The following is an 18013-nucleotide window of genomic DNA, read 5'->3' as shown; positions in this document are numbered from 1 at the left end:
CTACAGGAAAATAAAGGGAAAGAGGATAAGAGAGGGGAGATTATAGAAGGGATGGTAGATTCCGGGAGGGAGTAATCAGAAGCAAATACTTTTGAGGAGGGACAGGGTCAAAGGAAAGAATAGAATAAATGGGGGTAGGGATAGGATGAAGGGAAATATAGTTTTTCACAACATGACAATTATGGAAGTGTTTTGCATGACTACACATCTATTACCTATATTGAGTTGCTTGCCTTCTCAGTGAGGGTGGGTGGGGAGGTAGGCAGAGAAAGAATTTGGAACTCAAAGTTTTAAAAATGAATGTTGATATTGTTTTTGCATGCTACTGGGAAATAAGATACAGGCAATGGGGTATAGAAATCTATCTTACCCTACAGGAAAATAGAAGGGGAAGGGGATAAGAGAATGGGGGGTGATAGAAGAGAGGGCAGACTGGGAGAAAGGTAATCAGAATGGATGCTGTCATGGGGTCTGGGGAGGGGAGAGGTGAGGAGGAAAATCTTGTGGAAGTGAATGTTGAAAACTAAAAATAAATAAATTAATTTAAAAATAAATAAAAATTTAAATAAATAAAAAAGAGCACTACTATCCATATGGCCACTGATTGAGATAAAGGGATGAATGCAAGATACTTAGAGAGTTACCTCCTGCAGGGTAGAGATGCTATCAGCCACTACTCCTGTCCAGAATGTTAAGCTAATTTCATTTCTACAATCATCATGGGAGGGCTTTAATAATCACTCAGTTAATCAACAACCATCTTATGAATGTCCCAGGCTCTTGGCTAGGTGTTCATGCTGGGGATATTACTTCTATTCCACACCCCTTACTTGATGGAAATTGTACATCAGAGGGAAGATGGTATGATTCTGTCACATTGATGTGTTTTTTACAGAACTCTGAACACCATGGAATTCTGTCATAATAATATTTGGAATCTCTTCATTAAATCACTTGTGGGCTTATGTATCTCCTTCTGAGACTCACAAAATCTCAGGCACTTACACTAAGGAGAAACGTCATGTCCTTAGGAAGAACAGGAAGTCCCAAGTGAGTGAGCTTTGCTATGTGGCTCCAAAGAGTTGGAGTACTGCCATAAACTGCTTGGGTTGCAAGGGGCAGTGGGTAATGGACAGTTTTCCCTCATCCAGATTAGGCTAATTAGGTTTTATATAGCTCTGGTATCATCAAGGAAGAACTGAAGAAACAGAAAGTTGACTTTCAGTGGGCAATGTTGTGATAGCAATAAACTTAGCTCTAGTAATAAAAGTGAAGGCCCTAAAAACATGAAGGGCTATGGAGAACAAATCCTCAGCTTCTCAGTTGATCAGAGTGCAAACATACCTGTAAGCATGGACAAAGTGGTGGTCTTTCCTGCTCCATTATGTCCCAGAAGAACAGTGATCTGGCCCTCATATATGTTCAGAGTCAGGTTTCTTACTGCCTCTTTGATATTACTCCCCACCACAAATGCCTGTGGAAGAGGCAAAGAAAGAGTAACTTTGCACTCATTTTCCTCACTCTGAAGAACTTAATGGCAAGATTAAATATTCAAATCAACTATCCTTAGAACATATTCTATCATATATCACTAAGACCAAAGAGGAAATATTAAGGGGGTAGATTTTACTACTTTATGGAGTAAAATAGGATAGAGCTTATTTGTAAAGGAAAATGATTTAGAATTTATCAGTAAAGCTTAAAGTTATAAAGAGAAAACAGCATTTTTATTGCTTCCAGCATATAATGATGTAAAGCTTTAAGAAAGAGTCTCAGTGTCTACATGCAGGAAGAAGCAATACTGTTCTCATATTCTATATACAAATATATGTTGAAATATTACTACCTTTAAAGCACTAGGTTAGACATCTTGGTGACACAAAGAAGATGAAATCTCTGTCCTCAGACTTGGGAGATAAGACATATGAATATGGAAATATAATTTATAATACCAGGCTGCCTATGTAAATACTAAGTGAGTGCGATAGAAAAGAAGTACTACAGATCTTAAGGGGAAGGAGAGATAAGTAATATTAGAGGCAGACAGAACAGTGTGAGCAATGGTATACAGCTGAGAAAGTATTACATATGTTTGAGGTATACTGAATATACATATACACATACACACACAGACAGCCGCAACTAAGATCTCATGTACAGAAGAAGACATGGATGAAGCAGGAAATATGAGTCACAGTATACTATGTTCAGTGCCATGCTAAGATGCTTGTACTTTTTCTTGTAGGCTACCAACAGATGCTGTGTGTTAGAGTAAAATGATGACAGAATGTTTTAGTAAGATGAATATAACAGAAGCATGTTGGAAATCTAATAGCAATAAATAATAAAAGATTGTGAAAAAATTTGAGGGATGAAGCCTAAATTGTTAATTAAAAATTTTAAATTGTCCAAACTCTAATAATCAGAGAGAAAAGAAGTTTAAGGGGCCTTCTTATGCCCACTAAATTGGCAAAGAAAGGTTAAAGTGATAAAATTCAATTTAGGTGAGACTATAAACAGGTACCACATTTGATGGAACTATCAGTTAATTAAATCTTTCTGATCAAATTGACAATATATGATGAGTGACATAAGAGATCCTTGATCCCACTCAATATTCAAAGATAAATGATCTATGATCTTATTGATATAAATATTCCTTTTTTTCTTTTCTGAAATTATTATAAATTTTTCCAATGGGCAAAAATCTGCCTTTTCTACCTCCCCCATCACTCCCCTACACTGAGAGCAAAAGAAAAACAAACTCCTTGTTACAAATATTATACATACACATAAAGAAAAACAAATTTCTACATTTCCCATGTCCCCCCAAAAAAAGTCTCATTTTGCACTATGAATCCTTCACCTCTCTATCAGAAAATGGGTAGTATGTGTTTCAACATTAGTCCTCTATAGGAGTGGTTGGTCATTTACCCTAATCATAGCTCCTAATTATTTCAAAGTTTTTGTCTTTTTTTAATATTGCTGTCTTTGTAAAATTGTTCTCTTGGTTCTGTTTACTTTATTCTGTATCAGTTCATGTAAATATTCTCAGGTTTCTCTGAAACTATCCCCTTCATCACTTCTTACAGCACAAAGTTTCTACACAGCTTTAAGCTTTTCATCAGGAATGCTTGGAAGTCTTTTATTTCATTAAAAGTTAATTTTCCTCTATAGGATTATACTCAGTTTTGTTGGGTAAGTTATTCTTGGTTATAAGCCCATATCTATTGTCTTTTGGAATACTGTATTCCATTTTCTCTGCTTCTTTATAGTGGTGGTTGCTAAATCATTTGCAGTCATGACTGTGACTCCTCTGAAACGGAATTTGTTCTTTCTAGTAGCTTCTAGTATTTTTTTTTTTACCTGGAAACTCTGGATTTTGGATATAATGTTCTTGGGAATTTTCACTTTGAGGTTCAGGAGGTGACTGGTGGATTCCTTCTATTTCTACTTGGCTCTCTGGTTCTACAAGATCTGGACAGTTTTCTTTTAAGATTTCTTGATCTATGATGTCTAGAATCATTTTTTGGTCATGGCATAATTACAAACTGCTTTTCAAAATAGTTGTATCATGTCACAGTTCCATCATTAATGTATTGTTGTGCTTATCTTTTTATACCCCTTCAACAATGACTGTTGCCATTCCTTGGATACTAGACTTTTATCAAAGAAATTTGATGTAAAAGGTTTCCCATTTAATTGTTTGGGTGGATCTAACTGCATTTCATTTTGCTCACATAAAACATTTTCAAACATTTTATATAATCAAAACATACCACTTAATCTTTTGTGGTCATCTCTAGGAAAGCATTCTCCCCCAAGCCATCATTGTGAAAGAGCCAATTACTCAATAGATAAATGGTCAGATATTCAAGCTATCAATAACCACATGAAAAATGATCCAAATCATTAATAAGATGAATGCAAATTAAAGCAACTTTGAGATTTTGCTTCAGACCCATAAGATTGTCAGAAATGACAAATATGGAAAATGACAACTGTAGTTGGGTGGAAACCTATAGAGCTTATTCATCAGAATAAATAAAGATTTTTTTGTCTTGGACAGACACTGCCAATAGAAAATGAATTATGCTCACAATCAAAAAGAAGGGGGAGAGAGAAGAGGATTTCCTTTAAAAAATTTTAAATGCCCCCAAGTTTCTCCCTAAAGTAAATACTCATCCTTTTATTCTTCTGGTAATTGTTGTATGGCTCTCAGGTATAAGGCATTACAATTACCAAAGAACTGAAACTGAAGATCATTAAAAGGGAAGCACATAGTAGTCATGATAAGGAAAATCAGAGTAAAAGTAAGTCAGAAGATAAATTTATGAGCAAAGAACACATGGACTGGTCCCATGATTGGAACAAAATACAGCCTATGTGCTCCATCAGTATCCTTGTAATGTCAAGAGAAACTGAAGAAGGCAATGACTTCTGTTTTAGGTTATCATGAAAATTTCCAGCCAAACCTAGTTTTTTTTAGGAACACCTATTAACAGTAGGGAAAGCACCATATGAAATAGCACTGAACTATTCCATCCCATAAAGGAAAGTACAAGAAGACAGGACCTGAAGCAAAGGCCACTCCAGGTATCAAAGCCTCTGTGTAAGAATGGTGCCAAGTACTGGGGCTCTAGGTGTACCCTTAGGAGACTGACACATCTTTTGGGGATCTATGAGGGGGCAAGGAGATTCTTGGGAGCAGGATCATGTATTCTTCAGCACCTTTGTATTTTCAGTTTGTACCACTCTTCCCAAGGAATGCACCAGTACAGGGGAGATCATAACTTCTGGTTGGGGGGAAAGTATGTTTTTGTACTTCTGTCCTTGTTATACCTTCTCAGTAAATTTCCTTCTAGAAAGCTAGAAATTGTGAAGAAAAGCGATTTGGATGACGAGGAAAATGATGAGCTGTCTAAATAGAACTATGTTCATGTAGGGAGAACTTACTAACCAACTTGGATTTTAAGAAGACATATACAGGAGATGGAAGATGTATAAATCAAACTGTGGGCAGTGAGACTGCACTGCAGGTCCAAGGACACAACACAGGCTTACATCAAAACCCAATTATTAATTCTGTTCCCCCCTCCCTAGAAACTCTGGTTGCAGAAGTTTGCTTGGGTGTTGAACAGCCAGAACAGGCCCATTCTGTACCAAAAGTCTGCCGTGGGCTGCAACTTGAAAGCACCAGCGCTGCAAAGCTTTGAACGGCCATTGCTGGGAAAGCAGGCTCTGAATTGCTGGTGCCAAACCAGAGCACTAAGGAATAGAGGGAGCGGGACAGGTCACCAGGACACTAAGCCACTAAGCACATGAGGGCATGAGGCATTCCACTAAGCCTGAGGGAAGGGGCATATTATGCAGCTGGGGCCAGTTCTGACCACCCAAAAATCAGTTGGGGCAGAAACCTAGGTTGGCCCAGCCTAGAAGAAGGCTGGGATGCTGCAAGATCCAGCCCTCAAGGAAACCAGAATTAAAAGGGAGGAAGTCAGGAAGTGAGTGATAAAAGAAAATGAGGAGAAAGAGGGAGACTGAAATTACCGAAGATCTGAGGAAGAAGAAAACTCAAAGACTTCGAACACAAACAAAAAAATTAATGGGAAAAACAGTAACAACAGAAGGAAATATGGCCTCCAGATCTAGTAATGTTGCTGAGTAGTTTAGAAGAGAAATGAGAATTATGAAAGCAGAATTTATGTTCTGCCCAGCAAAAATAATGATCAGAATAGAAAAGCTTTACCAAAGAAACAAAAAAGAGAACAATAGATTGGGAATCTAAATACATAGAAGGACAACCTAAAAGAAAAGCAATAATCAAAAACATTAAAAGAAAATATGCTGGTTCTGCAAGCAAAACAAATAAAATAATATATGTGAAAGCTTTCTAAAATTGTAAAACATTAAGCAAATATAAGATCATAGAAAAGAATTAAGTGTTACATTTTAAGAAGAGGTCTGAGTCAAAGCAATCTCCTTCATTTTGCTACTGTTTAAGGAAGGAAAATGTTGACTACCTTAATACCTTAATCCTTCGATGGCTTTACTTCTTGACAAAAGTTAAATGACAATGTTTATATACTTCTTACTGCCTTTCTCCAAGAAAAGAGCAGACTGTATTAACTAACAACATTCTCACTCTGGGATGATCTGAAACTCTGAAATTGTGTGTGTATGCAAGCAATTCTTTCATATTGCAGTTTAATTTGCTTCTCCAGATGGTGGACTCTGGAAGTATAATAGAAACACAGATGAAGTTGTACTTTTAAATATTTGAATGTGGCCAAACAGGGGTTTGATCATATGAGATTCTGGAGAGCATCTCAGTTCTTTCAACTGTTGGCACATTCAGATGTTGTCATGACTAGAGAAATTAAACAGAAAAGTCTTATTTTTCCAGTAAGGAACAAGAAGCAACCAGTTTGCAAAGATTCAAATTAAGAGTTTACTAAAGTCTTACCATGGAACAACATGGTTATAACGGAATGTAAGCTTCTTGAGGGACCGTTTGATTTTTGATTTTGTTCCAAATGGATATGTGATCTCAATATAAAACATCTCATAATTTAAAAAAAGAGAATAGAAGATACCTCTTACAATTATGGTAAAGGGGAAAATTCTTATTAAAACAGAATGAAGATAATCGTAGATATTAAAAGAAACAATTTCAGTTATATAAAGAAAGCACTTGTGCAAACAAAATCAATGCAGCTATAATTAGAAGAGACGAACCTGAATGGGGAAAATCTGTAGTAAATATCTCTGAGGAAGATATTTTGATATTTATTTTGATTTTGATTTATTTTTATATTTAGTAAGATTTATTTTGATATTCAAAATAAAAAGGGAATGGACACAAATTAATAAGAATAAGAGTCAATGGTCAAAGATTATGACCAGGTAGTTTTCAAAAGAAAAGTGTAAACTATGAAAAAAGACTCCAAATCACTAATAACAGGAATGCAGATCAAAACAACACACATACAGCAGCCTGGCAAAGATGACAAAAGCCGAAGATGTAAAATGTTGGAGAGGCTATGAAGTGGTTCAAGTTTTCTGGAAAACTATTTGGAATCCCATGAAAAAACTACATACATTCCAAAAACTGGCATACATTCCAAAGAAGTCAAAGACAGAGGGAAAGGTTGTATATGTATAGAAATTATTTATAATAGCACTTTCTGTAGTAGCAAAGAATTGAGAAGAAAGTGAGTACCTATTAATTGGGAAATGACAGAAATGAAGTACTTAGAAAAACTTATGAAAACTGGTGAAAGAAAAAGTAAGCAGAACTAGGGGATTAACTTGAATAATGACTACAATAGCATAGAGGAAAACAACATTGAAAGGCTTTAGAATTCTTATCAGTTACTTGCCTAATCATGATTTTAGGGGACTGATAGAGAAGTATGCTCCATGCCTCTAAAGAGAGGTCAGTCAGTCAATAAACATTCATTAAGGGCCTACTATATGCCTGGCACTATGTTAAATACTGGGGATAAAATGAAAGGTAAAAGACGTTCCTTTCTCTTAAGGAGCTCACAATCTAATAAGGAAGACAACATGGAAATAACTATGTATAAGTAAGGTATGTATAGGGAAATTGGAAGAGATATGGTGGATTTGAGGTGCCCCCTATCCCAAATACATTTTTGGACATGGCCAATGTATTAATCTGTTTTGTTTAGCTATTGTTATTTGTTATAAATGTGGATTTTATTGCAATGCTGAGTGTATGTGTGGAAGGAGTGGATGCCAGTGGGAAGTGACAGTGATGGGAAAAAAAGAGCATAAATAAAATATTATTGAAAAGAAATATTGAATATATTTTAAAATCCAGTTAAAATTCCACATTTTCCATTAAGTTTTCCCTGATCACTCAGCTGTAATTTTCCTACTAGATACAGGGGTTTTTTAACCTGGGGTCTATTCATATATTTATTTTAAAAAATATATTTCAATAACTATCTCAATATAATTGTTTTCATCCTATGTATTTTGTTTTTTGTTCTTAAAAAACATTACCATTAGAAGGGGTCCATAGGTTTCACAGAACCTCCGCTATAAAATCTAGATGAAGTAACAGTTAGGTTAATTTTCTCTTATGTTCTTATCATACCTACAATCAATTAATTAAACAATATATGTTTATTGTTTGCCTATTGTATGGAATGCTACCTACTAGGTAGACTGGGGGAAATACCAAGAGATAAGACACAGGTGATGTTCTCAAGAAGCTTATAGTCTAGGAATGGTATGCAATTTTACAAAAGGTCATTACTAAGTTACAAAATAATGTGCTATGTTATATCTAAATGGAAAGGTTATTATTAATGCAAGTTGGGGAAAGTTTAGATAAAAATTCCCAGAGAGAAGGTTTTTGAATTATCTTTTAAAAATGAGGAAGGAGTTCAATAAGCAAAGGAGGATAGGGTGAGGAAGAACATTCATAGCATATAGAACCTGAGAAAAAACAGAAGAATGAGAGCACAATGTGTGCTTGGAGGACCAAGAGTTGTCCAGTTTGGTTGGAGTAAAGGTTGAGTGGGAGGGATTAAAGTATTCAGGGTGGGGACTTCAGTTGTAAAGATGGGTTCAAGCAAGAGAAGATGTAGAAAACTATTAGAAAATGTGTTTCATAGTCAATAAACAAAAATAGGCTAAAAGTTTATAGACTATTCAGAACCTTGACACCCATATTTCATGAACATTTTCTTCAAGAACAGTTGGGAGGAATGATGGAATAGACTAGATTTGGGAGAATTAGAAACAATGGAAACACGATACCCAATGTTCAATAAAGTGGAAAATATAAATTACTTGGTAAAGAACTCCTTATTTGATAAGAACTGTTGGGAAAACTGGAAAGCAGTTTGGCAGAAGTTAGACTTAGACCAATACCTTACCGTATTTTATGACATATTACAAATGGATACAATATCTTAATATTAAAATCTTAACAAAAAAACAATTACCAGTGAAGCAGATCATATACATTTTATAACTATGGGTAGGAGATATATCCTTAACTAAATAAATATTAGAGACAATTACAAAAGATAACATAAATAACTGATTACATGAACTGAAAAGCTTCCACACAAACAAAATTAATGCATCTAGGAAAAGGAGTTGAATGCGGAAAAAACCTTCAAATTTCTCTGATGTTTGTTATCTAAGCTATAAAATAACTGATATCTATCTGATATCTATCTATCTATCTATCTATCTATCTATCTATCTATCTATCTATCTTATCTATCTATCAAAAGCCATTTCCTAATAGAAAAGTGGTCAAAGGAAAAGAATTGTAAACTGTTGATAACGATATGAAAGAATTCTCCACATCATTAATAACAACAGAAATGCAAATCAAACAATGCTGAAGTTTTACTTCATACCACACAAAATGGCAAAGATGACAAAAAATATCAATAGTTAATGCTGGAGTAGTTGTGAGAAGATAGGTGCAGTAATACTTTGCTGGTAGAACTGTGAATTGGTACAACTATTTTGGAAAGTAATTTGGAATTATACAAATAAAGTGACTAAAATGTCCATATCCTTTGATCTGGAGATTTCATTCTTAGGCTCATATCCCAAAACACCCATTGATAAAAAGAACATCCCAATATAAACCAAAATATTTATGGTATTACTTTTTTGTTACAGCAAAGAACTGGAAAAAAAGCACATGCACATCAAATGAAGAATGGTAGTACGTGAATTTAATGAAAATATTATTATGCTATAAGAAATGGTAAATACAGAGGAGCATGGAAAGATATATATGAACTGATGCAGAATGAAATAATCAGACCCAAGAAAACAACATATTCAATATCTACAATAATGCAAATGGAAGAAAGTCACAAAAAAGTTAAAAGCAAATGCTGTGGAATTATATATTTTTTGATCCTCAGATAACAGAATCACAAAATTTGGATTCAAGCATCCTAGGCTATGATGTATTATGACAAGAAATAGCACTTAAGAAGACAAAAAAAATCAGACCAGCATTGAACTAGTCCATATGCATAGACTATGAATGGATAACATTCATGTTAGAAGCAACATAATCTTGAATGTATTGAGAAATTGTTTTATAAACTATCTCAGGGAGGGAAAGATATCAAAAGAATGGGAGAAATGTAGAATAGCAATATTCAAGAAAGAACATTTTTTAAAAATCTATTTGTATATTTACTTTCTCCTTATCAAATTTTTATCGCTAATGTGAAAATGTTTAAAATATGTTTAAACACATACTGAGGCTTTCCTTGATGAAACATGAGAAATGAAAAGGTAAGCTTCTGCAAATATTTTCTTTAGTAGACTACATACTTTCAGTCACACAGAAGATTCCACTTCATTTATTATTTATTATTCACTGATTTTGGAAAAAAGCATTACAAAAGCTTCTTAGTACAAATTGTAGCCTTAAAGGCTCTCCTCCAATGAGAAATCTTTCATGCATGTAAAATCCCTTAATAAATGAAACCAAGAAGCTCATTATTGATAACTCTCTGATAAATGACTTCGAGCAAGATATAAAACATGATGTTCATAAAAAGTACACCCAAAGACATATCCTTTATTGCCACAGAGGACTGCAGAAGTGGAAGAGGGACTCCATATATATGGTAAAATCCTCTATATGTTCTTGTTTCTCAATGAGATCTTTAATAGTTTGAAATAACATGTTTAGGAATGACAAAATGTATAAAAATGTCTACTGTTCAAACTTTGACAAGCAGCTGGATAACCAGTCCGTTTAGTTAGCCTATTAGTGCTTATATCTGGAACAGTACTGCAGATGGGCAGTGAGTTGGGCCCAGAACTGGATAGGAGAAAGAGAGAGAGTGAGATTGCATTTTGTTTTAATCTCAAATTTCAGAATCATTTACCTTTTTAATCTCTCCTAGTGTTTGAGATATTGCTTAATACATGAAGGCAAAATGAATATTTAATTGAGTTCTTGCCTTGGGGGGCAAATAGTAAATGGTAAACTAGGACTGGAACCAAGATATCCTCATTCTTGGTCCAGGGAACCATATACAACATTGCTTTTACAATAGCTGCAATACTTTCAGTTCCAGCTGGAAAAGAGATGTAGAAAAATCAAATACCTTGCATAGATGTTTGATCTGTACTCCAGCCACCAATCCTACAGGTTCTGCCTCCATATATTCATTATGTAAGATGTCTTCAGTGTCTATATGTCTCCTAGAAAGAGGTTTTGGGTACCCATACCAGTAGGAGCGCTAAGATAATAAAAACTGTATTACCAAGATAGGCAGTCAACAAACAATAGAATTGGAGGATTATAATAGCTGAAAACAATATGGCTCTGCTGGTTTTGTTGACTAAAATGAATAAAGCATCAGCTAACTCCTAGTTACTGAATTTCTGTAACAAAATGAGCTTATCAGACTTGTCTTCAAAACTCAATCCCAAAACTTCATTAAAATGCAAACTGTCAAAATGAAGCATCTTTAAAATTGGAGTCATGGCAAAAAAGGACAAAAAAAGGCAAGAGTACTGAATGCTATTGTATTGCTGAGTACGATCATGATTCTATGTAAGTCAAACAATTGGTATTCCATGTAGATCAAAGAGCATACATTCTTTCAGCTTCATCAATATCCTTAATGTTGAAGTTTTTATAATATATTCTTATTCATATCTTTAGAGAGTTGATGGAATTATTTTAAGGGGTTTATTCTTATCTCTCAGGATGTTACTGAAAATGTTAATGGAACAACACTATTCTTTATCACTGCAACTCTCTTTTAAAGACAAAGGACTTTATAATCCCAGTCTTTTTTATTCATCATATAACACTTGAAGGGGGATAATCACTCACAGTTAGGGTGGTTTGCATGCTATGATCACAGATAATATTTAATATTTTTTTTTTATCACATCTGACTATGGCAGTATGGTCATCTGACCATCTGATTCAATTGCAGACATGTTTAAACTGAATTCATTTGTGGATTAATCTAGGACAGAATCCAGAATCCAGGAGAGAGAAAAAAAATCTGATTACATAAGTTTTGTAGGATTTAGCTTTCAGATCAGGTCAACCATAGGTAGGAATAGGATTCTGATGATCACTTTTTTACCAACCAGAAAACAACAACAACAACAAACAAACAAAAAAACCTAAGGCTACTTATAATCTAAGGAACAGCTTCAGAACTCACCTGCAAGAAGAAATACCATGGTTGAGGCATACCATACTCCCCTGGAAAGACATTTTCCATATACCAAGCTACTAAAGCATAGCACAAAGAATCACACAGCATCATTCCCAGAACATGCCCAAAACTTAAGCTATCCTCAATGCTCACTTCATCCATGAGGTTATTCCAATGAACTCCATTCCCTGAAATATACAACAGGAGGCAGTTATTATGTAGACTAGGCTAAGCCTAATCAGATGTGTAGCCCCATCCCCAGAATATTCTCCTTAATGGAACATCAGCAAATAGTAATTTGTTTTGAAATTTAAATTTCAAAATAGCAATGAATTTCAGGACTGGACTCACTATTAGACACTAGAGTCTATGCACTGATTTTATGGTGAATGATAACGATTTACTCTGTGGAAATGGCCTTATCTAAGAGAAATGAATCTGTCATAAGCTAAAATTGTACCAGCTTTAATAAAGTCCAATTACTTAAAGGATAAATTAAGCAACAACCATTTATATTACTTACACGCAACAACGCTCCTTTGGCTACCACCATATTATCAAACTATACAAAAATGAATCACAGTCGAACAAGTGTTAGTTGTAGTCACCTAGTTTTTCATCAGCTGACCATGGCACAAGTCAAAACTTGGTGAGACCAAAAACTACATTTCAACAAACCTTGAAATGAAAATTCAGATTCTAGGTCAATAAATAAGGCCATAAGTTGATTTACAGGGTTTTATTAGGTTAGGATTATAAACCTAAGGAACAGAACTTAGAACACAAGGATTTTGTAATGCAGACAACTAAAAGGGGGCACTGGGGCAAATTCATTATCTCTAGCATCCAGTTTTTTAAAAAAATACTGCCTACATTGTTTTCAGTTTCTCCAAGTACTAGAATACTGCAGAACCATGGTGCAGGCTGTACTTTTAGGGAAGAACTAAGAGTAGAAATCACAGTTCAAAACATATGTGCTCTGGAAGGGGACATACAGAAAGTCTCAAAATGTGTTAGATGACGATAATGATGTCTTGCTGCTGGAATATAAAAATCTGAGGTTTAATGTAGGGTACTATTTTTTTTTATCCTGGAAAGAGTTTTTTAACCTTAAAATACTATAGAAATACACATAATTATCATCAGATTAGGAGTGGCATGCAGTGTAAACATAGTCAACAGAGGTATATTTTGAGCTTTAGAACAGTGAAGGCAGACATAACTTGGTGCCATAATACAACTTCTAGGTGGGTAGGGTAGCTGTTAAGGTCTGGGGGAGAATTCTGGCTGTCCACAGGGACAGTTTCTATTTTGAGGTTCCAAATTCAATGACCCTATCTTTGGGTCAAAAAGAAAGTACATGTATCTTGTCAGAATAAAAGCCTCAAGTCCCAAATCAATGATGCAGTTGAAGTTCCTATGAAAGGAAGAGGGAAGGGGAGGGAGGTTTGGGTTCCTATGGGGAAAAAAATCAAGGTACTGGTAATTGTGGTTCATCAACATGCTGATAAAAGTTCTTAATTCTTTCAAATCTGTTTGCCTTTACAATACTGTTGTCATTGTTTAAGTTGTTCTCCTGGTTCCAGTCACTTCACTCTAAACTGAGACCTGGGAAAGAACTTAGCTTAAAAAGGCCAAGGTCCCAATGCATCTGGGGCCATCTCCAGTTGTCCTGATCTATATCTTGCCACTGGACCCAGATGGCTGTGGAATAGTGAGGCTGGTGACTTTGCACAGCCCTCCTTCATTTAAATCCAATTCCAATTCAAAATCCAATACTTGCAAGTCAAGATATAGCCTTCCTGATGTCACTGGTCCTCTTTGAAAACGAAGGACAAACAACAGCAATCAGTTCATATAGGTCTCCCAGGTTTCTCTGCATCCTTCTCTATCATTTCAGCACATTTATGTACTAGAATTTATTCATGTATTCTCCAATTTATAGTATCCCCTCAGTTTCCCCTTCCTTGTTAACTCCAAAAGATCCATACTTTTATGCATTCTTAGAGTCTGCTTTGCTTAAGGCTAATTCATTCCTTAATCCACTCTCCTTCTAATTCCTCTTCCCTCTCCTCCCCTTTCCCTATTTACCTGTAGAGTGTTTCCATACCCAATTGTGTGAATGTATGTATTTTCTTCTTTCAACCAATTCAGATAAGAATGAGGTTCAAGTGTCAACCATTCCCAGAGATCGCCTTCATTTGTATAGATATCTACTTATACACCATGACCAAGACGATTTCCCTAACTTTCCTTCCTCCTCTCCCCTCATCCCCAGTGTATTCTTCCCCTCTTTTTCTATTCTTCTGTTATAACTATATAACTATAACTCCCCGGACTTATGTAACGAGACTCCATCTATGACTCTGATGATGATAGGGTTCAGATGGGACACATGTATCTTACTCTCCATATTTTAATGTAAGCAGTGTATTTATTTTTGTATAGCCCTTTATCACTGTTCATTCATGTTTACTTCTTTATGCTTCTTTTTACTCCTGTGTCAGAACATTTCTGCAGAGCTCTGCTCTTTTAGTTAGGAAGGCTTTGAAGTCTTCTATTTCATTAAAGATCTATTTCTTTCCCTGTAGTATTATACTGAGTTTTGCTGAGTAAGTTATTGTTGGCTGTAAGCCTATGTGTCCTTTGCCTTCTTGAATGATGTATTCTAAGTTCTCTGCTCGATAATATGGTAGCTGCTAAATCATGTGTGATCCTAACTGAGACTCCTTGGTACATGAATTCTTTCTTTTTGGCTGCTTGAAGTATTTTTTCTTTGAAAACTCTGGATTTAGTTATGACGTTTTAATTTGGGGGTTTCTTTCAGAGGTGATTTCTTTCTATTTTTACCTCTGTTTGACCTCTGTTTCTTTTCTTTCTTCTAATTTTATTAATTTTTTTATTTTTAGTTTTCAACATTCACTTCCACAAGATGAGTTCCAAATTTTCTCCCCATCTCGTCTCTCCACCACCCCAAGATGGCATGAATTCTGAATACCCCTTCACCTAACCTGCCCTCCCTTCTATCTCCCCCCCATCCTTCTCCTATCCCCTTCCCCTTTAATTTTCCTGTAGGGCAGGATATATTTTTATACCCCATTGCCTGTAAAACAATTTTTAACATTTGTTTTTAAAACTTTGGGTTCTAAATTTTCTCCCTTCCTCCCTTCCCACCCACCCTCAATGAGAAGGCAAAACACCTCCATAGTAGTCATGTTGTGAAAAACTATCTTTCCCTTAATCCTATCCCATCCCCCATTTATTGTATTCTCTGTTTTGACCCTGTCCCTGCTTGGAAGTGTTTGCTTCTGATTACCCCCTCCCCCAGTTGGCCCTCATCTCTATCATCTCCCTGTTCTCTTGTCCCCTTCCCCCCAATTTTCCTGTAGGGTAAGATAGATTTCCATACCCAATTGAGTAATTCCCTCCTTAAGCCAAATCCAATGATAATAAAATTCATTCATTCTGTCTCACCTTCCCCCACTTCCCCTCCACTGCAAAAGCCTTGTCTGTTTTATGTGAGAAAATTTACCCCATTCTACCTCTCCCTTTCTCCTTCTCCCAATATAATCCTCTCTCACCCCTTAATTTTACTCTCCAGATATCACCCTTCCATCTTCGACTCACCCTGTGCCTTCTGTTTATCTATCTATATATACATACATATAAATTTTCCCTCCAACTACCCTAATACTGACAAAGGTCTCGTGAGTTACAAATATTATCTTTCCATGCAGGAATGTAAACAGTTCAGCCTTAATAAGTCCCTTATGATTTCTCTTTCCTATTTACCTCTTTACGTTTCTCTTGAGTCTTGCATTTGAAAGTCAAATTTTCCATTCAGCTCTGGTCTTTTCATCAAGAACCCTTGAAAGTCCTCCATTTCACTGAATATCCATTTTTCCCTCGAAGGATTATACTCAGTTTTGCTGGGTGGGTGATTCTTTGTTGTAATCCTATCTCCTTTGACTTCCAGAATATTATATTCCAAGCCCTCCAGCTGCTAAATCTTGTGTTATCCTGATTGTGTTACCACAATACTTGAATTGTTTCTTTCTGGCTGCTTGCAATATTTTCTTCTTGACCTGGGAACTCTGGAATTTGACTACAATATTCCTAAGAGTTTTCTTTTGGGGATCTCTTTCAGGAGGTAATTGGTGGATTCTTTCAATTTCTATTTTACCCTCTGGTTCTAGAATATCAGGGAAGTTTTCCTTGGTAATTTCTTGAAAGATGATGTCTAGGCTCTTTTTTTGATCATGGTTTTCAGAGAGTGCAATAATTTTTAAATTATCTCTCCTGGATTTACTTTCCAGGTCAGTTTTTTCTCCAATGAGATATTTTACATTGTTTTCTTTTCTTTTCCATCCCTTTAGTTTTGTTGTACAATGTCTTGATTTCTCATAAAATCACCAGCTTCCAACTGCTTCATTCTAATTTTTAAGAAAGTATTTTCTTCAGTGAGCTTTTGGACCTCCTTTTCCATTTGTCCAGTTCTGCTTTTTAAGGCATTCTTCTCCTCATTGGCTTTTTGGACCTCTTTTGCCATTTGGGTTAGGTTATTTTTTAAGGTGTTATTTTCTTTAGTATTTTTTTGGGTCTCCTTTAGCAAGCCGTTGGCTTGTTTTTCATGATTTTCTTGTATCACTCTCATTTGTCTTCTCAGTTTTCCCTGTACTTCTCTTACTTGCTTTTCAAAATCCTTTTTGAGCTCTTCCATGGCCTGGGACCAATTCAAATTTTTCTTGGAGGCTTTGGATGTAGGAGCTTTGACTTTTGATTGCAGCCAATTACTTGAGTTATATACTCTTTGTTAAGGTAGGGGTCTGCTTCCAGTGTGGAGAATGTACTGTCCAAGCTTCAGGGGTTTTGAGCAGCTGTTTTCAGAGATACTTCTAGGGACTTGTAAATTTTCAGTTCTTCCAAGGTGGTAAGATCAAGGGTGAAGTATTTATTCCTTTCCTGGCCTGGGCTCTGGTCTATGAGTGACCGCAAGTGCTCTTTTCTGCCTTGGAATTTCACTGTCACTACAAGCTCCACCACAACAGCTCTCCTCCTCAACCTAGGACTACCACCCAGAACTGTGACTCAGATCCAAGCACAGGCAAAACAAGAGAAGCCTGCCTCAGCACCACCAAAGAGATTTCTTCAATTTCCCCTCTGATCAGCCACTTGATTCCCCTTCAGTCTGTGGGCCAGAAACTTTGGAAGCAGCCACCAACCCTTGCGCTGTGCCAGAACTGGGGCTGAGACTGAGCTTCTCTCTCACTGAGGCCACAGACTTTTCCTACTGACCTTCTAAGTTGTCTTTGGTATTTGTTAGTTGAGAAGTCTGGAACCCGCCACAGCTGCTTGGGATTCAGTTCTCTGAGGCCTGCTCCAGCTTTGCTAAGGCTTGTTTTGCCTGTGTGCCCAAGCTGAATTGCATTCCTGTCCCCACCCAGTGAGATGGACCTTTCCAATCAACCATCCAGGTTGTCTTGGGCTGGAAATTTGTTTCATTTTGTCTTTTTAGGGGTTCTGTTGCTTTAGAATTTGTTTAGAGCCATTTTGTTTTATAGGTATTTGGAGGGGTTTGAGGGAGAGCTCAAGCAAGTCACTGCTTTTATTCTGCTATATTGGCTCTGCCCCTCTGACCTCTGTTTCTAAGACATCTGAGCAGTTTTAAGATTTCTTAAAATATGAGGTCTAGACTCTATTTTTGTTGTTGTTGTTATGACACTCAGAAAGTCCAGTGAGACTTAATTTTTTTCTCCTTGATCGGTTTTCCAGGTCAGTTATTTTTGCTATATGATACCTTAATT

At 35.9% G+C, this 18013-nt stretch overlaps 1 protein-coding gene across 1 annotated transcript in view; it reads right to left on the bottom strand.

Annotated features, from left to right (window-relative positions):
- LOC110193499 (phospholipid-transporting ATPase ABCA3-like) overlaps positions 1-18013 on the bottom strand; it is a 337264-nt gene that overhangs the window by 112708 nt on the left and 206543 nt on the right. The window contains 3 exon segments of the mRNA XM_078151735.1: positions 1345-1474; positions 11136-11270; positions 12216-12397. Coding sequence (XP_078007861.1) covers positions 1345-1474; positions 11136-11270; positions 12216-12397 — 447 coding nt within the window.

Source organism: Phascolarctos cinereus, unplaced genomic scaffold (assembly GCF_003287225.1).
Source record: "Phascolarctos cinereus isolate Bilbo 61053 unplaced genomic scaffold, phaCin_HiC Scaffold_4;HRSCAF=312, whole genome shotgun sequence".
NCBI classification, from domain to species: domain Eukaryota; kingdom Metazoa; phylum Chordata; class Mammalia; order Diprotodontia; family Phascolarctidae; genus Phascolarctos; species Phascolarctos cinereus.
The sequence above is the reverse complement of the archived record's forward strand: the minus strand, read 5'-3'. Positions and strand labels throughout refer to the sequence as shown.